This window comes from Coturnix japonica, chromosome 17 (assembly GCF_054131305.1).
Source record: "Coturnix japonica strain WE chromosome 17, WE-NBRP24, whole genome shotgun sequence".
Classification (NCBI taxonomy): Eukaryota; Metazoa; Chordata; class Aves; order Galliformes; family Phasianidae; genus Coturnix; species Coturnix japonica.
In genome coordinates, this window is record NC_140679.1 from 1,080,034 (window position 1) to 1,099,554 (window position 19,521).

Consider the following 19,521-nt stretch of genomic DNA (forward strand, 5'->3'; position numbering starts at 1 on the left):
GGGATATGGGGGGATATGGGGGGATATGGGGTGGTTATGGGGGATATGGGGGGATATGGGGGGATATGGGGGGATATGGGGTTATATGGGGGGATATGGGGGGATATGGGGTTATATGGGATATAGGGTTATTTTATATGGGGTTATATGGGATATAGGGTTATTTATATGGGGTTATATGGGGGGATATGGGGTTATATGGGATTTAGGGTTGTTTTATGGGGTTATATGGGGGGATATGGGGTTATATGGGGTTATATGGGGTTATATGGGGGGATATGGGGGTATATGGGATATAGGGGATTTATATGGGGTTCTATGGGGGGATATAGGGTGGTTATGGGGGGATATGGGGTTATATGGGGTTATATGGGGTTATATGGGGGGATATGGGATATAGGGGATTTATATGGGGTTATATGGGGGGATATGGGGGAATATGGGGGGATATGGGGTTATGTGGGGGGATATGGGGTTATGGGGTCTCTATGGGGTCTCTATGGGGTTATGTGGGGGGATATGGGGGGATATGGGGGGACATGGGGGGATATGGGGGGATATGGGGTTATATGGGGGGATATGGGGTTATATGGGGTTATATGGGGGGATATGGGGTTATATGGGGGATATGGGGTTATATGGGGTTATATGGGGGGATATGGGGTTATGGGGCCATCCTATAGGGTTATATGGGGTTATATGGGGTTATATGGGGGGATATGGGGGTATATGGGGTTATATGGGGGGATATGGGGTTATGGGGCCATCCTATAGGGTTATATGGGGGGATATGGGGTTATATGGGGTTATATGGGATATAGGGTTATTTATATGGGGTTATATGGGGTTATGGGGTTATTTGGGGTTATGGTGGAACGGGACCTGGCGGCGCTTCTCCACCTGTAATAGGGTTATATGGGGTTATTTATATGGGGTTATATGGGGTTATGGGGTCTCTATGGGGTCTCTATGGGGTTATGTGGGGTAATAGGGACATTTGGGGTCACGTGAGGTTGTGGGGTTATATGGGGTGATATGGGATATAGGGTTATTTATATGGGGTTATATGGGGGGATATGGGGGAATATGGGGGGATATGGGGTGGTTATAGGGTCAGATGGGGTTATATGGGGTTATATGGGGGGATATAGGGTGGTTATGGGGGGATATGGGGTGGTTATAGGGTCAGATGGGGTTATATGGGGTTATATGGGGGGATATAGGGTAGTTATGGGGGGATATGGGGAGATATGGGGTTACATGGGGGTATATGGGGGGATATGGGGTTATATGGGGTTATATGGGGTTATATGGGGTTATATGGGGGGATATGGGGTTATATGGGGTTATATGGGGTTATATGGGGTTATATGGGGGGATATGGGGGGATATGGGGTTATATGGGGTTATATGGGGTTATATGGGGGGATATGGGGGGATATGGGGTTATATGGGGTTATATGGGGTTATATGGGGGGATATGGGATATAGGGGATTTATATGGGGTTATATGGGGGGATATGGGGTTATGGGGCCATCCTATAGGGTTATATGGGGGGATATGGGGTTATGGGGCCATCCTATAGGGTTATATGGGGTTATATGGGGTTATGGGGCCATCCTATAGGGTTATATGGGGGGATATGGGGTTATATGGGATATAGGGTTATTTATATGGGGGATATGGGGTTATATGGGGTTATATGGGGGGATTTGGGGGGGATATGGGGGGATATGGGGTGGTTATAGGGTCAGATGGGGTTATATGGGGGGATATGGGGGGATATGGGGTTATATGGGGTTATATGGGGTTATATGGGGTTATATGGGGGGATATGGGGTTATGGGGTTATTTGGGGTTATGGTGGAACGGGACCTGCCGGCGCTTCTCCACCTATAGGGTTATATGGGATATAGGGGATTTATATGGGGTTATATGGGGTTATATGGGATTAGGGTTATTTTATATGGGGTTATATGGGGTTATATGGGGTCTCTATGGGGTTATGTGGGGTTATTTGGGGGGATATGGGGGGATATGGGGTTATATGGGGTTATATGGGGGGATATGGGGGGATATGGGGTTATATGGGGGGATATGGGGTTATATGGGATATAGGGGATTTATATGGGGTTATATGGGGTTATATGGGGTTATATGGGGTTATATGGGGTTATATGGGATATAGGGGATTTATATGGGGTTATATGGGGGGATATGGGATATAGGGGATTTATATGGGGTTATATGGGGGTATATCGGGGGATATGGGGTTATATGGGATATAGGGTTATTTTATATGGGGTTATATGGGGTTATATGGGGTTATATGGGGTTATATGGGGTTATGTGGGGTTATGTGGGGTCTCTATGGGGTTATATCGGGTCTCTATGGGGTTATGTGGGGTTATATGGGGTTATGGGGTCTCTATGGGGTCTCTATGGGGTTATGTGGGGTTATTTGGGGGGATATGGGGGGATATGGGGGTATATGGGGTTATATGGGATATAGGGGATTTATATGGGGTTATATGGGGTTATATGGGGTTATATGGGGTTATATGGGGGGATATGGGGGGATATGGGGGGATATGGGGGGATATGGGGGGATATGGGGTTATGGGGCCATCCTATAGGGTTATATGGGGGGATATGGGGTTATATGGGGTTATATGGGATATAGGGTTATTTAGGGTTATTTTATGGGGTTTATATGGGGTTATGGGGTCTCTATGGGGTCTCCATGGGGTTATGTGGGGTTATTTGGGGTGATATGGGGTTATATGGGGTTATATGGGGGCTGGGGATCACCTGCATTGAGCTGGGTATGTATAGGGTTATATGGGATCATATAGGGCCATATAGGATCATATGGGGTTCTATGGGGTTCTATGGGGTTATATGGGGTTCTATGGGGTTATGTGGGGTTATATGGGGTTATGGGGTCTCTATGAGGTCTCTATGGGGTCTCTATGGGGTTATATGGGGTTATGAGGTCTCTATGGGGTCTCTATGGGGTTATATGGGGTTATGGGGTCTCTATGGGGTCTCTATGGGGTTATATGGGGTTATATGGGGGGATATGGGGGGATATGGGGGGATATGGGGGGATATGGGGTTATATGGGGTTATATGGGGGGATATGGGGGGATATGGGGGGATATGGGATATAGGGTTCTTTATATGGGGTTATATGGGGTTATATGGGGTTACGGGGTCTCTATGGGGTTATGTGGGGTTATATGGGGTTATGGGGTCTCTATGGGGTTATATGGGGTTATATGGGGAGATATGGGGGGATATGGGGTTATATGGGGGGATATGGGGTATATGGGGGGATATGGGGGGATATGGGGTTATATGGGGGGATATGGGGTTATATGGGATATAGGGGATTTATATGGGGTTATGGGGCCATCCTATAGGGTTATATGGGGGGATATGGGGTTATGGGGCCATCCTATCGGGTTATATGGGGGGATATGGGGTTATGGGGCCATCCTATAGGGTTATATGGGGGGATATGGGGTTATGGGGCCATCCTATAGGGTTATATGGGGGGATATGGGGTTATGGGGCCATCCTATAGGGTTATATGGGGTTATATGGGGTTATATGGGGGGATATGGGGGAATATCGGGGGATATGGGGTGGTTATAGGGTCAGATGGGGTTATATGGGGTTATATGGGGGGATATAGGGTGGTTATGGGGGGATATGGGGGGATACGGGGTTATATGGGGTTATATGGGGTTATATGGGGTTATATGGGGGTATATGGGGTTATATGGGGGGATATGGGGTTATGGGGCCATCCTATAGGGTTATATGGAGGGATATGGGGTTATATGGGGTTATATGGGGGGATATGGGGTTATATGGGGTTATATGGGGTTATATGGGGTTATATGGGGTTATATGGGGTTATATGGGGTTATATGGGGTTATATGGGGTTATATGGGGGTTATATGGGGTTATATGGGGTTATATGGGGGTTATATGGGGTTATGGGGTTATTTGGGATTATGGTGGAATGGGACCTGGCGGCGCTTCTCTACCTGTAATGGGGTTTAATGGGATTATTTAGGGTTATTTATATGGGGTTATTTGGGGTCATTTAGGGTTATTTAGGGTTATTTGGGGTTATGGGTTATTATCCTCCTGCCTCACATCTCTTGCCCCACATCTCCCCCCACATCTCCTCTGTCTGCCCCACATCTCCCTTCCTCTGCCCCCCACCTCGTCCAGCCCCACATCTCCTCCTGCCCCACATCTCCTCCTGCCCCACATATCCTCCTGCCCCACATATCATCCTGCCCCACACCTTCTCCTGCCCCACATCTCCTCCTGCCCCCCATCTCCCCCCACATCTCCTGCCCCACACCCCCTCCTGCTCCACATCTCCTGCCCCACATCTCCCTCCTCCTGCCCCCCAATCTCCCCCCCCTCTGCCCCACATCTGCCCCATATCTCCCCCACTTCTGCCCCATATCTGCCCCTCCTGCCCCACATCTGCCCCGTACCTTCCCCATCTGCCCCACATCTCCCCCCTCCTGCCCCACACCTGCCCCACATCTGACCTTCTCCTGCTCTGCGTTCCTCTCCTGCAGGCTCCTGAGCAGCAGCCCCTGGCCCAGCAGCTCCTGCCCCACATCTCCCCCCTCCAGCCCCACATCTGCTGCCCCACATCTCCTCCCATATCTCCTGCCCCACACATTCTCCTGCCCCACATCTGACCTTCTCCTGCTCTGCGTTCCTCTCCTGCAGGCTCCTGAGCAGCAGCCCCTGCCCCACATCCCCCCCATCTCCCCCCATATCTTCTGCCCCACATCCTGCCCCATATCCTGCCCCACATCTGACCTTCTCCTGCTCTGCGTTCCTCTCCTGCAGGCTCCTGAGCAGCAGTCCCTGGCCCAGCAGCTCCTGCCCCACATCCTGCCCCATATCCTGCCCCACATCTCTCCCATCCTGCCCCCCACCCCCTCCTGCCCCACACCTCTTCCACTCCCCCCTCTGCCCCACATCTCCTACCCCACATCTCCTACCCCATATCTCCTGCCCCACATCTCCCCCCTCATCTCCTGCCCCACATCTCTCCCCATCTTTCCCATCTCCCCCAACCCTCCTACCCACCCACTCCCCCCTGTGCCCCTATCTCCCCACATCTCCCCTCCTCTGCCCCATATCTTCCCCTCTCTGCCCCACATGTCCAGCCCCACATCTGCCCCACATCACCCCCTCCTGGCCCCCATCTCCACCCCATCCTCCCACCCTCCCACTCCCACCCCACCCCCATCTCCCTCTCCTGCCCCATATCTAATCCTATCCCCACCTCCAGCCCCATCTCCTGCCCCACACATTCTCCTGCCCCACATCTGACCTTCTCCTGCTCTGCGTTCCTCTCCTGCAGGCTCCTGAGCAGCAGCCCCTGGCCCAGCAGCTCCTGCCCCACATCCCCCCCATCTCCCCCCATATCTCCTGCCCCACATCTACCCCTCCTGCCCCACATCTCCCCTGTATCTCCCCCCTCCTGCCCCACATGTGCCCCACATCTCCCCCTTATGCCCACCATCCCCCCATCTCCCTCCCCCATCTCCTGCCCCACATCTCCCCCCTCCTGCCCCCCTATCTCCCCCCTTCTGCCCCACATCTCCTGCCCCATATCCAGCCCCACACCTGCCCCATATCCTGCCCCACATCTGACCTTCTCCTGCTCGGCGTTCCTCTCCTGCAGGCTCCTGAGCAGCAGCCCCTGGCCAAGCAGCTCCTGCCCCACATCTCCCCCATCTCCCTCCCCATATCCAGCCCCACACCTGCCCCATATCCAGCCCCACACCTGCCCCATATCCTGCCCCACATCACCTTCTCCTGCTCTGCGTTCCTCTCCTGCAGGTTCCTGAGCAGCAGCCCCTGCCCCACATCTCCTGCCCCACATCTCCCCTTCTCTGCCCCACATATCTCGTCCAGCCCCACACCTGCCCCACATCTGACCTTCTCCTGCTCAGCGTTCCTCTACTGCAGGCTCCTGAGCAGCAGCCCCTGGCCCACATCTCCCCCCACATCCCCCCTCCTGCCCCACATCCTGTCCCACATCCAGCCCCACACCTGCCCCATATCCAGCCCCACATCTGACCTTCTCCTGCTCGGCGTTCCTCTCCTGCAGGCTCCTGAGCAGCAGCCCCTGCCCCACATCTCCCCCCATCTCCCCCCCTCCTGCCCCATATCCTGCCCCACATCTCCCCACACCTGCCCCATATCTCCTGCCCCATATCCAGCCCCACACCTGCCCCACATCTGACCTTCTCCTGCTCTGCGTTCCTCTCCTGCAGGCTCCTGAGCAGCAGCCCCTGGCCCAGCAGCTCCTGCCCCACATCTCCCCCATCTCCCCCCATATCTCCTGCCCCACATATCTCGTCCAGCCCCACACCTGCCCCACGTCTGACCTTCTCCTGCTCGGTGTTCCTCTCCTGCAGGCTCCTGAGCAGCAGCCCCTGCCCCACATCCCCCCCATCTCCCCCCATATCTCCTGCCCCACACCTGCCCCACATCCTGCCCCACACCTGCCCCACATCCTGCCCCACACCTGACCTTCTCCTGCTCTGCGTTCCTCTCCTGCAGGCTCCTGAGCAGCAGCCCCTGCCCCACATCTCCCCCATCTCCCCCCATATCTCCTGCCCCACAAGTCCTCCTGCCCCACACATTCTCCTGCCCCACATCTGACCTTCTCCTGCTCTGCGTTCCTCTCCTGCAGGCTCCTGAGCAGCAGCCCCTGCCCCACATCTCCGCCACATCCTGCCCCATCTCCTGCCCCACATCCCCCCCATCTCCTGCCCCACATCTCCTGCCCCACACCCCCTCCTGCCCCACATCTCCCCCTCTCTGCCCCATATCTGCCCCACATCTCCTGCCCCATTCCTGCCCCACATCTCCCTATATCTGCCCCACACCTGCCCCACACCTGCCCCATATCCAGCCCCACACCTGCCCCACATCCAGCCCCACATCTGACCTTCTCCTGCTCGGCGTTCCTCTCCTGCAGGCTCCTGAGCAGCAGCCCCTGCCCCACATCCCCCCCATCTACCCCCATATCTTCTGCCCCACATCTCCTGCCCCATATCCAGCCCCACATCCTGCCCCATATCCTGCCCCACATCTGACCTTCTCCTGCTCGGCGTTCCTCTCCTGCAGGCTCCTGAGCAGCAGCCCCTGGCCCAGCAGCTCCTTTGCTCTGCCACTGGACTGAATGTCCAACAGGGCGTTGTGGGCGTCCTTGATCATCCCGGCCCTAAAGGCGCAGATCCCCAGCTGCACCATGGTTCTGTTGTACAGGATCTATGGGGCAGATGTGGGGCAGAGACAGTTAATAGGGGGAAGATATGGGGAGATATGGGGGAATATGGGGGTCCTGGGGGGAGATATGGGGGGATATGGGGGTCTATGGGGCTCTATGGGGTAGATATGGGGGTCTATGGGGGTCCTGGGGGGAGATATGGGGGGTCCTGGGGGGAGATATGGGGTCTATGGGGCTCTATGGGGGTCCTGGGGGGAGATATGGGGGGATATGGGGGAGATATGGGGGGCTATGGGGCTCTATGGGGGTCCTGGGGGGAGGTATGGGGGGCTATGGGGGAGACATGGGGGTCTATGGGTCCCTATTGGGTTCTATGGGTCCCTATTGGGTTCTATGGAGCTCTATTGGGTTCTATGGGTCCCTATTGGGTTCTATGCGTCCCTATTGGGTTCTATGGGGCTCTATTGGGTTCTATGAGGCTCTTGGGGGGCTCTATGGGGTTCTATGGGGGAGATATGGGGGTCTATGGGGCAGATATAGGGCATATGTGGGGGATATGGGGTTCTATGGGGCTCTAAGGGGTCTATGGGGTGTCTATGGGGCAGATCTGTGGGGCTATGGGCGTTGTGGGCGTCCTTGATCATCCCGGCCCTAAAGGCGCAGATCCCCAGCTGCACCATGGTGCGGTTGTACAGGATCTATGGGGCAGATATAGGGCAGAGACATGTCATATGGGGGGAGATATGGGGAGATATGGGGGTCTATGGGGCTCTATGGGGGAGATATGGGGCTCTATGGGGCTCTATGGGGGTCCTGAGGGGAGATATGGGGTCTATGGGGCTCTATGGGGGAGATATGGGTGTCTATGGGGGTCCTGGGGGGAGATATGGGGGTCTATGGGGCTCTATGGGGGTCCTGGGGGAGATATGGGGAGCTATGGGGCTCTATGGGGCAGATATGGGGTTCTATGGGGGAGATATGGGGCTCTATGGGGCAGATATGGGGCTCTATGGGGCAGATATGGGGCTCTATGGGGGCTCTATGGGGTTCTATGGGGGAGATATGGGGCTCTATGGGGGAAATATGGGTGTCTATGGGGGAGCTATGGGGCTCTATGGTGCTCTATGGGGGAGATATGGGGCTCTATGGGGGAGATATGTGGGTCTATGGGGCTCTGTGGGGCAGATATGGGGCTCTAAGGTGTCTATGGGGTGTCTATGGGGCAGATCTGTGGGGCTATGGGCGTTGTGGGCGTCCTTGATCATCCCGGCCCTAAAGGCGCAGATCCCCAGCTGCACCATCGTGCGGTTGTACAGGATCTATGGGGCAGATATGGGGCAGAGACATGTCATATGGGACAAATATGGGGGTCTATGGGTCTCTATGGGGGTCCTGGGGGGAGATATGGGGGGTTATGGGGCTCTATGGGGGAGATATGGGGGTCTATGGGGGTCCTGGGGGGAGATATAGGGGGATATGGGGGAGATATGGGGGGATATGGGGGATCTATGGGGCTCTATGGGGGTCCTGGGGGGAGATATGGGGATCTATGGGGACCTGGGGGGAGATATGGGAGGCTGTGGGGCTCTATTGGGGAGATATGGGGGGCTATGGGGCTCTATGGGGGTCCTGGGGGGTTATAGGGGTCCTATAGGGAGATATGGGGCAGATATGGGGCTCTATGGGGGAGCTATGGGGTTCTATGGGGCTCTAAGGTGTCTATGGGGTGTCTATGGGGCAGATCTGTGGGGCTATGGGCGTTGTGGGCGTCCTTGATCATCCCGGCCCTAAAGGCGCAGATCCCCAGCTGCACCATGGTGCGGTTGTACAGGATCTATGGGGCAGATATAGGGCAGAGATGTCAGATATGGGGGGCTATGGGGCTCTATTGGAAAGATATGGGGGGCTATGGGGCTCTATTGGGATCTATGGGGCTCTATTGGGTTCTATGAGGCTCTTGGGGGGAGATATGGGGGGCTATGGGGTTCTATGGGGCTCTAAGGGGGTCTATGGGGGATCTATGGGGCTCTATGGGGGTCCTGGGGGGTTACAGGGGTCCTATAGGGAGATATAGGGGAGATATGGGGCTCTATGGGGGTCCTGGGGGGAGATATGGGGGTCTATGGGGCTCTATGTGGTAGATATGGGGGGATATGGGGGTCCTGGGGGGAGATATGGGGGGCTATGGGGGAGATATGGGGGGATATGGGGGTCTATGGGGGGATATGGGGAGATATGGGGGTCCTGGGGGAGATATGGGGGGCTATGGGGGTCCTGGGGGGAGATATGGGGGGCTATGGGGCTCTATGGGGGTCCTGGGGGGAGATATGGGGGGATATGGGGAGATATGGGGGTCCTGGGGGAGATATGGGGCTCTATGGGGGTCCTGGGGGGAGATATAGGGGGCTATGGGGGAGATATGGGGGTCTATGGGGCACTATGGGGCAGATATAGGGCATATGGGGGGGGATATGGGGGTCTATGGGGCTCTATGGGGTAGATATGGGGGTCTATGGGGCAGATATGGGGTCTATGGGGGTCCTGGGGGGAGATATGGGGGGCTATGGAGGAGATATGGGGGGATATGGGGGACAATGGGGCTCTATGGGGTAGATATGGGGCTCTATGGGGGAGCTATGGGGTTCTATGGGGCTCTAAGCGGGTCTATGGGGGAGATATGGGGGGAGATATGGGGTCTATGGGGGTCCTGGGGGGAGATATGGGGGGCTATGGAGGAGATATGGGGGGATATGGGGGTCAATGGGGCTCTATGGGGTAGATATGGGGCTCTATGGGGGAGATATGGGGTTCTATGGGGCTCTAAGGGGTCTATGGGGTGTCTATGGGGCAGATCTGTGGGGCTATGGGCGTTGTGGGCGTCCTTGATCATCCCGGCCCTAAAGGCGCAGATCCCCAGCTGCACCATGGTGCGGTTGTACAGGATCTATGGGGCAGATATGGGGCAGAGACATGTCATATGGAGGCAGATATGGGGGTCTATGAGGGTCTATGGGGGTCCTGGGGGGAGATATGGGGGTCTATGGGGGAGATATGGGGGGCTATGGGGCTCTATGGGGTCTATGGGGCTCTATGGGGGAGATATGGGGGTCCTGGGGGGAGATATGGGGGGGCTATGGGGGAGATATGGGGGGCTATGGGTCCCTATTGGGTTCTATGGGGCTCTATTGGGTTCTATGAGGCTCTTGGGGGGAGATATGGGGGGCTATGGGGGAGATAAGGGGCTCTATGGGGGAGATACGGGTCTCTATGGGGCTCTATGGGGTCCTGGGGTGAGATATGGGGAGATATGGGGGTCTATGGGGGTCTATGGGGGTCCTGGGGGGAGATATGGGGGAATATGGGGGAAATATGGGGGTCTATGGGGCTCTATGGGGCAGATATAGGGCATATGTGGAGGGATATGGGGGTCTATGGGACTCTATGGGGTAGATATGGGGGTCTATGGGGGTCCTGGGGGGAGATATGGGGGGCTATGGGGGAGACATGGGGGTCTATGGGTCCCTATTGGGTTCTATGGGTCCCTATTGGGTTCTATGGGGCTCTATTGGGTTCTATGGAGCTCTATTGGGTTCTATGAGGCTCTTGGGGGGAGCTATGGGGTTCTATGGGGCTCTAAGGGGTCTATGGGGTGTCTATGGGGCAGATCTGTGGGGCTATGGGCGTTGTGGGCGTCCTTGATCATCCCGGCCCTAAAGGCGCAGATCCCCAGCTGCACCATCGTGCGGTTGTACAGGATCTATGGGGCAGGATGTGGGGCAGAGACAGTTAATAGGGGGAAGATATGGGGCTCTATGAGGCTCTAAGGGGCTTTATGGGGGAGATATGGGGGGATATGGGGAGATATGGGGTCCTGGGGGGAGACAGGGGGAATATGGGGCTTTATGGGGCTCTATGGGGGTCCTGGGGACAGATATGGGGGTCTATGGGGGTCTATGAGGCTCTTGGGGGGAGATATGGGGGGCTATGGGGCTCTATGGGGGAGATATGGGGGTCCTGGGGGGAGATATGGGGGGCTATGGGGGTCCTGGGGGGAGATATGGGGGGCTATGGGGGAGATATGGGTGGATATGGGATAGATATGGGGGCATATGGGGGTACTGGGGGGAGATATGGGGGTCTATGGGGCTCTATGGGGTAGATATGGGGGTCTATGGGGGTCCTGGGGGGAGATATAGGGGGATATGGGGGAGATATGGGGGGCTATGGGGCTCTATGGGGCAGATATAGGGCATATGTGGGGGGATATGGGGGTCTATGGGGCTCTATGGGGGTCCTGGGGGGAGATATGGGGGGATATGGGGGTCCTGGGGGGAGATATGGGGGGCTATGGGGGAGATATGGGGCTCTATGGGGGTCCTGGGGTGTGATATGGGGGGCTATGGGGGAGACATGGGGGTCTATGGGTCCCTATTGGGTTCTATGGGTCCCTATTGGGTTCTATGGGTCCCTATTGGGTTCTATGGGGCTCTATTAGGTTCTATGAGGCTCTTGGGGGGAGCTATGGGGTTCTATGGGGCTCTAAGGGGTCTATGGGGTGTCTATGGGGCAGATCTGTGGGGCTATGGGCGTTGTGGGCGTCCTTGATCATCCCGGCCCTAAAGGCGCAGATCCCCAGCTGCACCATGGTCCGGTTGTACAGGATCTATGGGGCAGGATGTGGGGCAGAGACAGTTAATAGGGGGAAGATATGGGGCTCTATGGGGGTCCTGGGGGGAGATATGGGGGGCTATGGGGGAGATATGGGGGTCTATGGGGCTCTATGGGGCAGATATAGGGCATATGGGGGGGATATGGGGGTCTATGGGGCTCTATGGGGTAGATATGGGGGTCTATGGGGCAGATATGGGGGTCTATGGGGGTCCTGAGGGGAGATATGGGGGTCTATGAGGGAGATATGGGGGGATATGGGGGTCTATGGGGCTCTATGGGATAGATATGGGGGTCTATGGGGGGGCTATGTGGCTCTATGGGGGTCCTGGGGGGAGATATGGGGGGCTATGGGGGAGATATGGGGGGCTATGGGGCTCTATGGGGTAGATATGGGGCTCTATGGGGGTCCTGAGGTGAGATATGGGGGTCTATGGGGGAGATATGGGGGGCTATGGGGGTCCTGGGGGGAGATATGGGGGGATATGGGGCTCTATGGGGGTCCTGGGGGGAGGTATGGGGGGTTGTGGGGGAGATATGGGGCTCTATGGGGGTCTATGGGGCTCTATGGGGGAGATATGGGGCTCTATGGGGGAGATATGAGTCTCTATGGGGCAGATATGGGGCTCTATGGGGGAGATATGGGGGTCTATGGGGCTCTATGGGGGAGATATGGGGCTCTGTGGGGGAGATATGGGGCTCTATGGGGCTCTAAGGGGTCTATGGGGTGTCTATGGGGCAGATCTGTGGGGCTATGGGCGTTGTGGGCGTCCTTGATCATCCCGGCCCTAAAGGCGCAGATCCCCAGCTGCACCATCGTGCGGTTGTACAGGATCTATGGGGCAGGATGTGGGGCAGAGTCAGAGTCATGTCATAGGGGGGTCTATGGGGCTCTATAGGGGTCGTGGGGGGAGATATGGGGGGATATGGGGGTCCTGGGAGGAGATATGGGGAGATTTGGGGGGCTATGGGGCAGAGACATGGCATATGGGGCAGATGCGGGGGGCTATGGGGGTCTATAGGGCTCTGTTGGGTTCTATGGGGCTCTATTGGGTTCTATGAGGCTCTTGGGGGGAGATATGGGGGGATATGGGATAGATATAGGGGGATATGGGGGTCGATGGGGGGAGATATGGGGGTCTATGGGGCTCTATGGGGTAGATATGGGGGTCTATGGAGGTCCTGGGAGGTTATAGGGGTCCTATAGGGAGATATGGGGGAGATATGGGACTCTATGGGGGAGATATGGGGGTCTATGGGGGTCCTGGGGGGAGATATGGGGGTCAATGGGGCTCTATGGGGTAGATATGGGGCTCTATATGGGAGAGATATGGGGTTCTATGGGGCTCTAAGGGGTCTATGGGGTGTCTATGGGGCAGATCTGTGGGGCTATGGGCGTTGTGGGCGTCCTTGATCATCCCGGCCCTAAAGGCGCAGATCCCCAGCTGCACCATGGTGCGGTTGTACAGGATCTATGGGGCAGATATGGGGCAGAGACATGTCATATGGAGGCAGATATGGGGGTCTATGAGGGTCTATGGGGGTCCTGGGGGGAGATATGGGGGTCTATGGGGGAGATATGGGGGGCTATGGGGCTCTATGGGGTCTATGGGGCTCTATGGGGGAGATATGGGGGTCCTGGGGGGAGATATGGGGGGGCTATGGGGGAGATATGGGGGGCTATGGGTCCCTATTGGGTTCTATGGGGCTCTATTGGGTTCTATGAGGCTCTTGGGGGGAGATATGGGGGGCTATGGGGGAGATAAGGGGCTCTATGGGGGAGATACGGGTCTCTATGGGGCTCTATGGGGTCCTGGGGTGAGATATGGGGAGATATGGGGGTCTATGGGGGTCTATGGGGGTCCTGGGGGGAGATATGGGGGAATATGGGGGAAATATGGGGGTCTATGGGGCTCTATGGGGCAGATATAGGGCATATGTGGAGGGATATGGGGGTCTATGGGACTCTATGGGGTAGATATGGGGGTCTATGGGGGTCCTGGGGGTAGATATGGGGTTCTATGGGGGAGCTATGGGGTTCTATGGGGCTCTAAGGGGTCTATGGGGTGTCTATGGGGCAGATCTGTGGGGCTATGGGCGTTGTGGGCGTCCTTGATCATCCCGGCCCTAAAGGCGCAGATCCCCAGCTGCACCATCGTGCGGTTGTACAGGATCTATGGGGCAGGATGTGGGGCAGAGACAGTTAATAGGGGGAAGATATGGGGCTCTATGAGGCTCTAAGGGGCTTTATGGGGGAGATATGGGGGGATATGGGGAGATATGGGGTCCTGGGGGGAGACAGGGGGAATATGGGGCTTTATGGGGCTCTATGGGGGTCCTGGGGACAGATATGGGGGTCTATGGGGGTCTATGAGGCTCTTGGGGGGAGATATGGGGGGCTATGGGGCTCTATGGGGGAGATATGGGGGTCCTGGGGGGAGATATGGGGGGCTATGGGGGTCCTGGGGGGAGATATGGGGGGCTATGGGGGAGATATGGGTGGATATGGGATAGATATGGGGGCATATGGGGGTACTGGGGGGAGATATGGGGGTCTATGGGGCTCTATGGGGTAGATATGGGGGTCTATGGGGGTCCTGGGGGGAGATATAGGGGGATATGGGGGAGATATGGGGGGCTATGGGGCTCTATGGGGCAGATATAGGGCATATGTGGGGGGATATGGGGGTCTATGGGGCTCTATGGGGGTCCTGGGGGGAGATATGGGGGGATATGGGGGTCCTGGGGGGAGATATGGGGGGCTATGGGGGAGATATGGGGCTCTATGGGGGTCCTGGGGTGTGATATGGGGGGCTATGGGGGAGACATGGGGGTCTATGGGTCCCTATTGGGTTCTATGGGTCCCTATTGGGTTCTATGGGTCCCTATTGGGTTCTATGGGGCTCTATTAGGTTCTATGAGGCTCTTGGGGGGAGCTATGGGGTTCTATGGGGCTCTAAGGGGTCTATGGGGTGTCTATGGGGCAGATCTGTGGGGCTATGGGCGTTGTGGGCGTCCTTGATCATCCCGGCCCTAAAGGCGCAGATCCCCAGCTGCACCATCGTGCGGTTGTACAGGATCTATGGGGCAGATATGGGGCAGAGATGTCATATGGGGGGCTATGGGGGGAGATATGGGGGGCTATGGGGGTCCTGGGGGGAGATATGGGGGGCTATGGGGCTCTATGGGGAGCTATGGGGGGCTATGGGGGAGCTATGGGGCTCTATGGGGCAGATATGGGGCTCTATGGGGGAGATATGGGGCTCTATGGGGGTCCTGGGGGGAGATATGGGTGGCTATGGGGAAGATATGGGGGTCTATGGGGGAGATATGGGGGGATATGGGGGTCTATGGGGCAGATATGGGGGTCTATGGGGGTCCTGGGGGGAGATATGGGGGGCTATGGGGAAGATATGGGGGGCTATGGGGGAGATATGGGGTTTATGGGGTAGATATGTGGGGCTATGTGGTTCTATGGGGCTCTAATGGGTTCTATGGGGCTCTTGGGGGGAGCTATGGGGGGCTATGGGGGAGCTATGGGGCTCTATGGGGCTCTGTGGGGGAGATATGGGGCTCTATGGGGGTCTATGGGGCTCTATGGGGTCTATGGGGCTCTATGGGGGAGATATGGGGCTCTATGGGGGAGATATGGGGTTCTACGGGGCTCTAAGGTGTCTATGGGGTGTCTATGGGGCAGATCTGTGGGGCTATGGGCGTTGTGGGCGTCCTTGATCATCCCGGCCCTAAAGGCGCAGATCCCCAGCTGCACCATCGTGCGGTTGTACAGGATCTATGGGGCAGGATGTGGGGCAGAGACAGTTAATAGGGGGAAGATATGGGGCTCTATGAGGCTCTAAGGGGCTTTATGGGGGAGATATGGGGGGATATGGGGAGATATGGGGTCCTGGGGGGAGACAGGGGGAATATGGGGGGATATGGGGCTCTATGGGGGTCCTGGGGACAGATATGGGGGTCTATGGGGGTCTATGAGGCTCTTGGGGGGAGGTATGGGGGGCTATGGGGCTCTATGGGGGAGATATGGGGGTCCTGGGGGGAGATATGGGGGGCTATGGGGTAGATATGGGGGGATATGGGGGTCCTGGGGGGAGATATGGGGGGCTATGGGAGAGATATGGGGGGCTATGGGGGTCCTGGGGGGAGATATGGGGGGCTATGGGGCTCTATGGGGGGATATGGGGGTCCTGGGGGGAGATAGGGGGGAGATATGGGGCTCTATGGGGTAGATATGGGGGCCTATGGGGGTTCTGGGGGGAGATATGGGGGTCTATGGGGGAGATATGGGGGTCTATGGGGGTCTATGGGGCTCTTTGGGGTAGATATGGGGGGATATGGGGGGCAATGAGGGTCCTGGAGGGAGATATGGGGCTCTATGGGGATCCTGGGGGGAGATATGGGGGGCTATGGGGGAGATATGGGACTCTATGGGAGAGATATGGGGTTCTATGGGGCTCTAAGGGCTCTGTGGGGTGTCTATGGGGCAGATCTGTGGTGCTAAGGGCGTTGTGGGCGTCCTTGATCATCCCGGCCCTAAAGGCGCAGATCCCCAGCTGCACCATCGTGCGGTTGTACAGGATCTATGGGGCAGATGTGGGGCAGAGACATGTCATATGGGGGGACATATGGGGAGATATGGGGGGTTATGGGGGTCCTGGGGGGAGATATGGGGGGTTATGGGGCTCTATGGGGGAGATATGGGGCTCTATGGGGGAGATATAGGGGGCTATGGGGGGCCTGGGGGGAGATATGTGAGGCTATGGGGGAGATATGTGAGGCTATGGGGGAGATATGGGGGGATATGGGGGGCTATGGGGCTCTATGGGGTAGATATGGGGCTCTATGAGGGAGCTATGGGGGTCTATGGGGCTCTATGGGGAGTTTTGGGGCAGATATGGGGGGCTATGGGGTCCTGGGGGGAGATATGGGAGGCTATGGGGCTCTATGAGGGGCTATGGGGGTACTGGGGGGTTATAGGGGTCCTATAGGGAGATATGGGGGAGATATGGGGCTCTATGGGGGTCCTGGGGGGAGATATAGGGGGATATGGGGGTGATATGGGGGGATATGGGGGTCTATGGGGCTCTATGGGGGAGATATGGGGGGCTATGGGGCAGATATGGGGGTCTATGGGGCTCTATGGGGAGTTTTGGGGCAGATATGGGGGGCTATGGGGTCCTGGGGGGAGATATGGGAGGCTATGGGGCTCTATGAGGGGCTATGGGGGTCCTAGAGGGAGATATGGGGATCGTGGGGGGAGATATGGGGGTCTATGGGGGTCCTGGGGGGAGATATGGGGGTCCTGGGGTAGATATGGGGGGCTATGGGGGTCCTGGGGGGAGATATGGGGGTCGATGGGGGAGATATGGGGGGACATGGGGGATCTATGGGGCTTTATGGAGGTCCTGGGGGGAGATATGGGGGTCTATGGGGGTCTATGGGGGAGATATGGGGGGCTATGGGGGAGATATGGGGGTCTATGGGTCCCTATTGGGTGCTATGGAGCTCTATTGGGTTCTATGAGGCTCTTGAGGGGAGCTATGGGGGTCTATGGGGCTCTAAGGGGTCTATGGGGTGTCTATGGGGCAGATCTGTGGGGCTATGGGCGTTGTGGGCGTCCTTGATCATCCCGGCCCTAAAGGCGCAGATCCCCAGCTGCACCATCGTGCGGTTGTACAGGATCTATGGGGCAGGATGTGGGGCAGAGACATGTCATATGGGGGCACATATTGGGGGCTATGGGAGAGATATGGGGGTCTATGGGGGTCCTGTGGGGAGATATGAAGGTCTATGGGGCAGATATGGGGCTCTATGGGGTAGATATGGGGCTCTATGAGGGTCCTGGGGGTCTATGGGGCTCTATAGGGGGAGATATGGGGGTCCTGGGGGGAGATATGGGGGGCTATGGGGCTCTATGGGGTAGATATGGGGCTCTATGGGGGTCCTGGGGGGAGATATGGGGGGCTATGGGGGAGATATGGGGGGATTTGGGGGTCCTGAGGGGAGATATGGGGATCTATGGGGTCCTGGTGGGAGATATGGGGGGCTATGGGGTTCTATGGGGCTCTATGGGGGTCCTGGGGGGAGCTATGGGGCTCTATGGGGCTCTAAGGTGTCTATGGGGTGTCTATGGGGCAGATCTGTGGGGCTATGGGCGTTGTGGGCGTCCTTGATCATCCCGGCCCTAAAGGCGCAGATCCCCAGCTGCACCATGGTGCGGTTGTACAGGATCTATGGGGCAGATGTGGGGCAGAGACATGTCATATGGGGGGAGATATGGGGAGATATGGGGGAATATGGGGGTATATTGGATTCTGTGGGGCTCTTGGGGGGAGATATGGGGGTCTATGGGGCAGATATGGGGGGCTATGGGGGAGATATGGGGCTCTATGGGGGTCTATGGGGTAGATATGGGGGTCTATGAGGGTCCTGGGGGGAGATATGGGGGGCTATGGGGGAGATATGGGTGTCTATGGGGGTCCTGGGGGGAGATATGGGGGGCTATGGGGCTCTAAGGGGGGATATGGGGGGCTATGAAACTCTATGGGGGTCCTGGGGGGAGATATGGGGCTCTATGGGGTCCTGGGGGGAGATATGGGGGTCTATGGGGCTCTATGGGGTAGATATGGGGGGATATGGGGGTCCTGGGGGGAGATATGGGGGGCTATGGGGGAGACATGGGGGTCTATGGGTCCCTATTGGGTTCTATGGGTCCCTATTGGGTTCTATGGGGCTCTATTGGGTTCTATGGAGCTCTATTGGGTTCTATGAGGCTCTTGGGGGGCTCTATGGGGTTCTATGGGGGAGATATGGGGCTCTATTGGGTTCTATGAGGCTCTATGGGGGAGCTATGGGGTTCTATGGGGCTCTAAGGGGTCTATGGGGTGTCTATGGGGCAGATCTGTGGGGCTATGGGCGTTGTGGGCGTCCTTGATCATCCCGGCCCTAAAGGCGCAGATCCCCAGCTGCACCATGGTGCGGTTGTACAGGATCTATGGGGCAGGATGTGGGGCAGAGTCAGAGTCATGTCATAGGGGGGTCTATGGGGGTCCTGGGGGGAGATATGGGGGGATATGGGGCTCTATGGGGGTCCTGGGGGGAGATATAGGGGGATATGGGGGAGATATGGGGGGCTATGGGGCTCTATGGGGCAGATATAGGGCATATGTGGGGTGATATGGGGGTCTATGGGGCTCTATGGGGTAGATATGTGGGGCTATGGGTGTCCTGGGGGAGATATGGGGGGCTATGGGGCTCTATGGGGTAGATACGGGGGTCTATGGGGGTCCTGGGGGGAGATATGGGGGGATATGGGATAGATATGGGGGGATATGGGGGTCCTGGGGGGAGATATGGGGGTCTATGGGGCTCTATGGGGTAGATATGGGGGTCTATGAGGGTCCTTGGGGGAGATATGGGGGGCTATGGGGGAGATATGGGTGTCTATGGGGGTCCTGGGGGGAGATATGGGGGTCTATGGGGCTCTATGGGGGTCCTGGGGGGAGATATGGGGAGCTATGGGGCTCTATGGGGCAGATATGGGGT

At 57.1% G+C, this 19,521-nt stretch overlaps 1 protein-coding gene across 20 annotated transcripts in view; it reads right to left on the reverse strand.

Annotated features, from left to right (window-relative positions):
* Positions 1-19,521, reverse strand: part of LOC107307490 (eukaryotic translation initiation factor 3 subunit C-like) — a 186,435-nt gene that overhangs the window by 56,708 nt on the left and 110,206 nt on the right. For 18 of the 20 annotated variants that reach the window (XR_014935227.1, XR_014935228.1, XM_085518252.1 and 15 more), the window contains one exon: positions 7,161-7,334. Coding sequence is in view for 18 of the 20 variants with exons in the window: in XM_085518252.1 (XP_085374378.1) it covers positions 7,161-7,334 (174 nt within the window). In the remaining 2 variants the exon portion in view is untranslated. Of the gene's footprint in view, positions 1-7,160; positions 7,335-11,797; positions 11,957-19,521 lie in introns of those variants that run through there. The other 2 variants (XM_085518263.1, XM_085518266.1) reach the window with 1 other exon arrangement.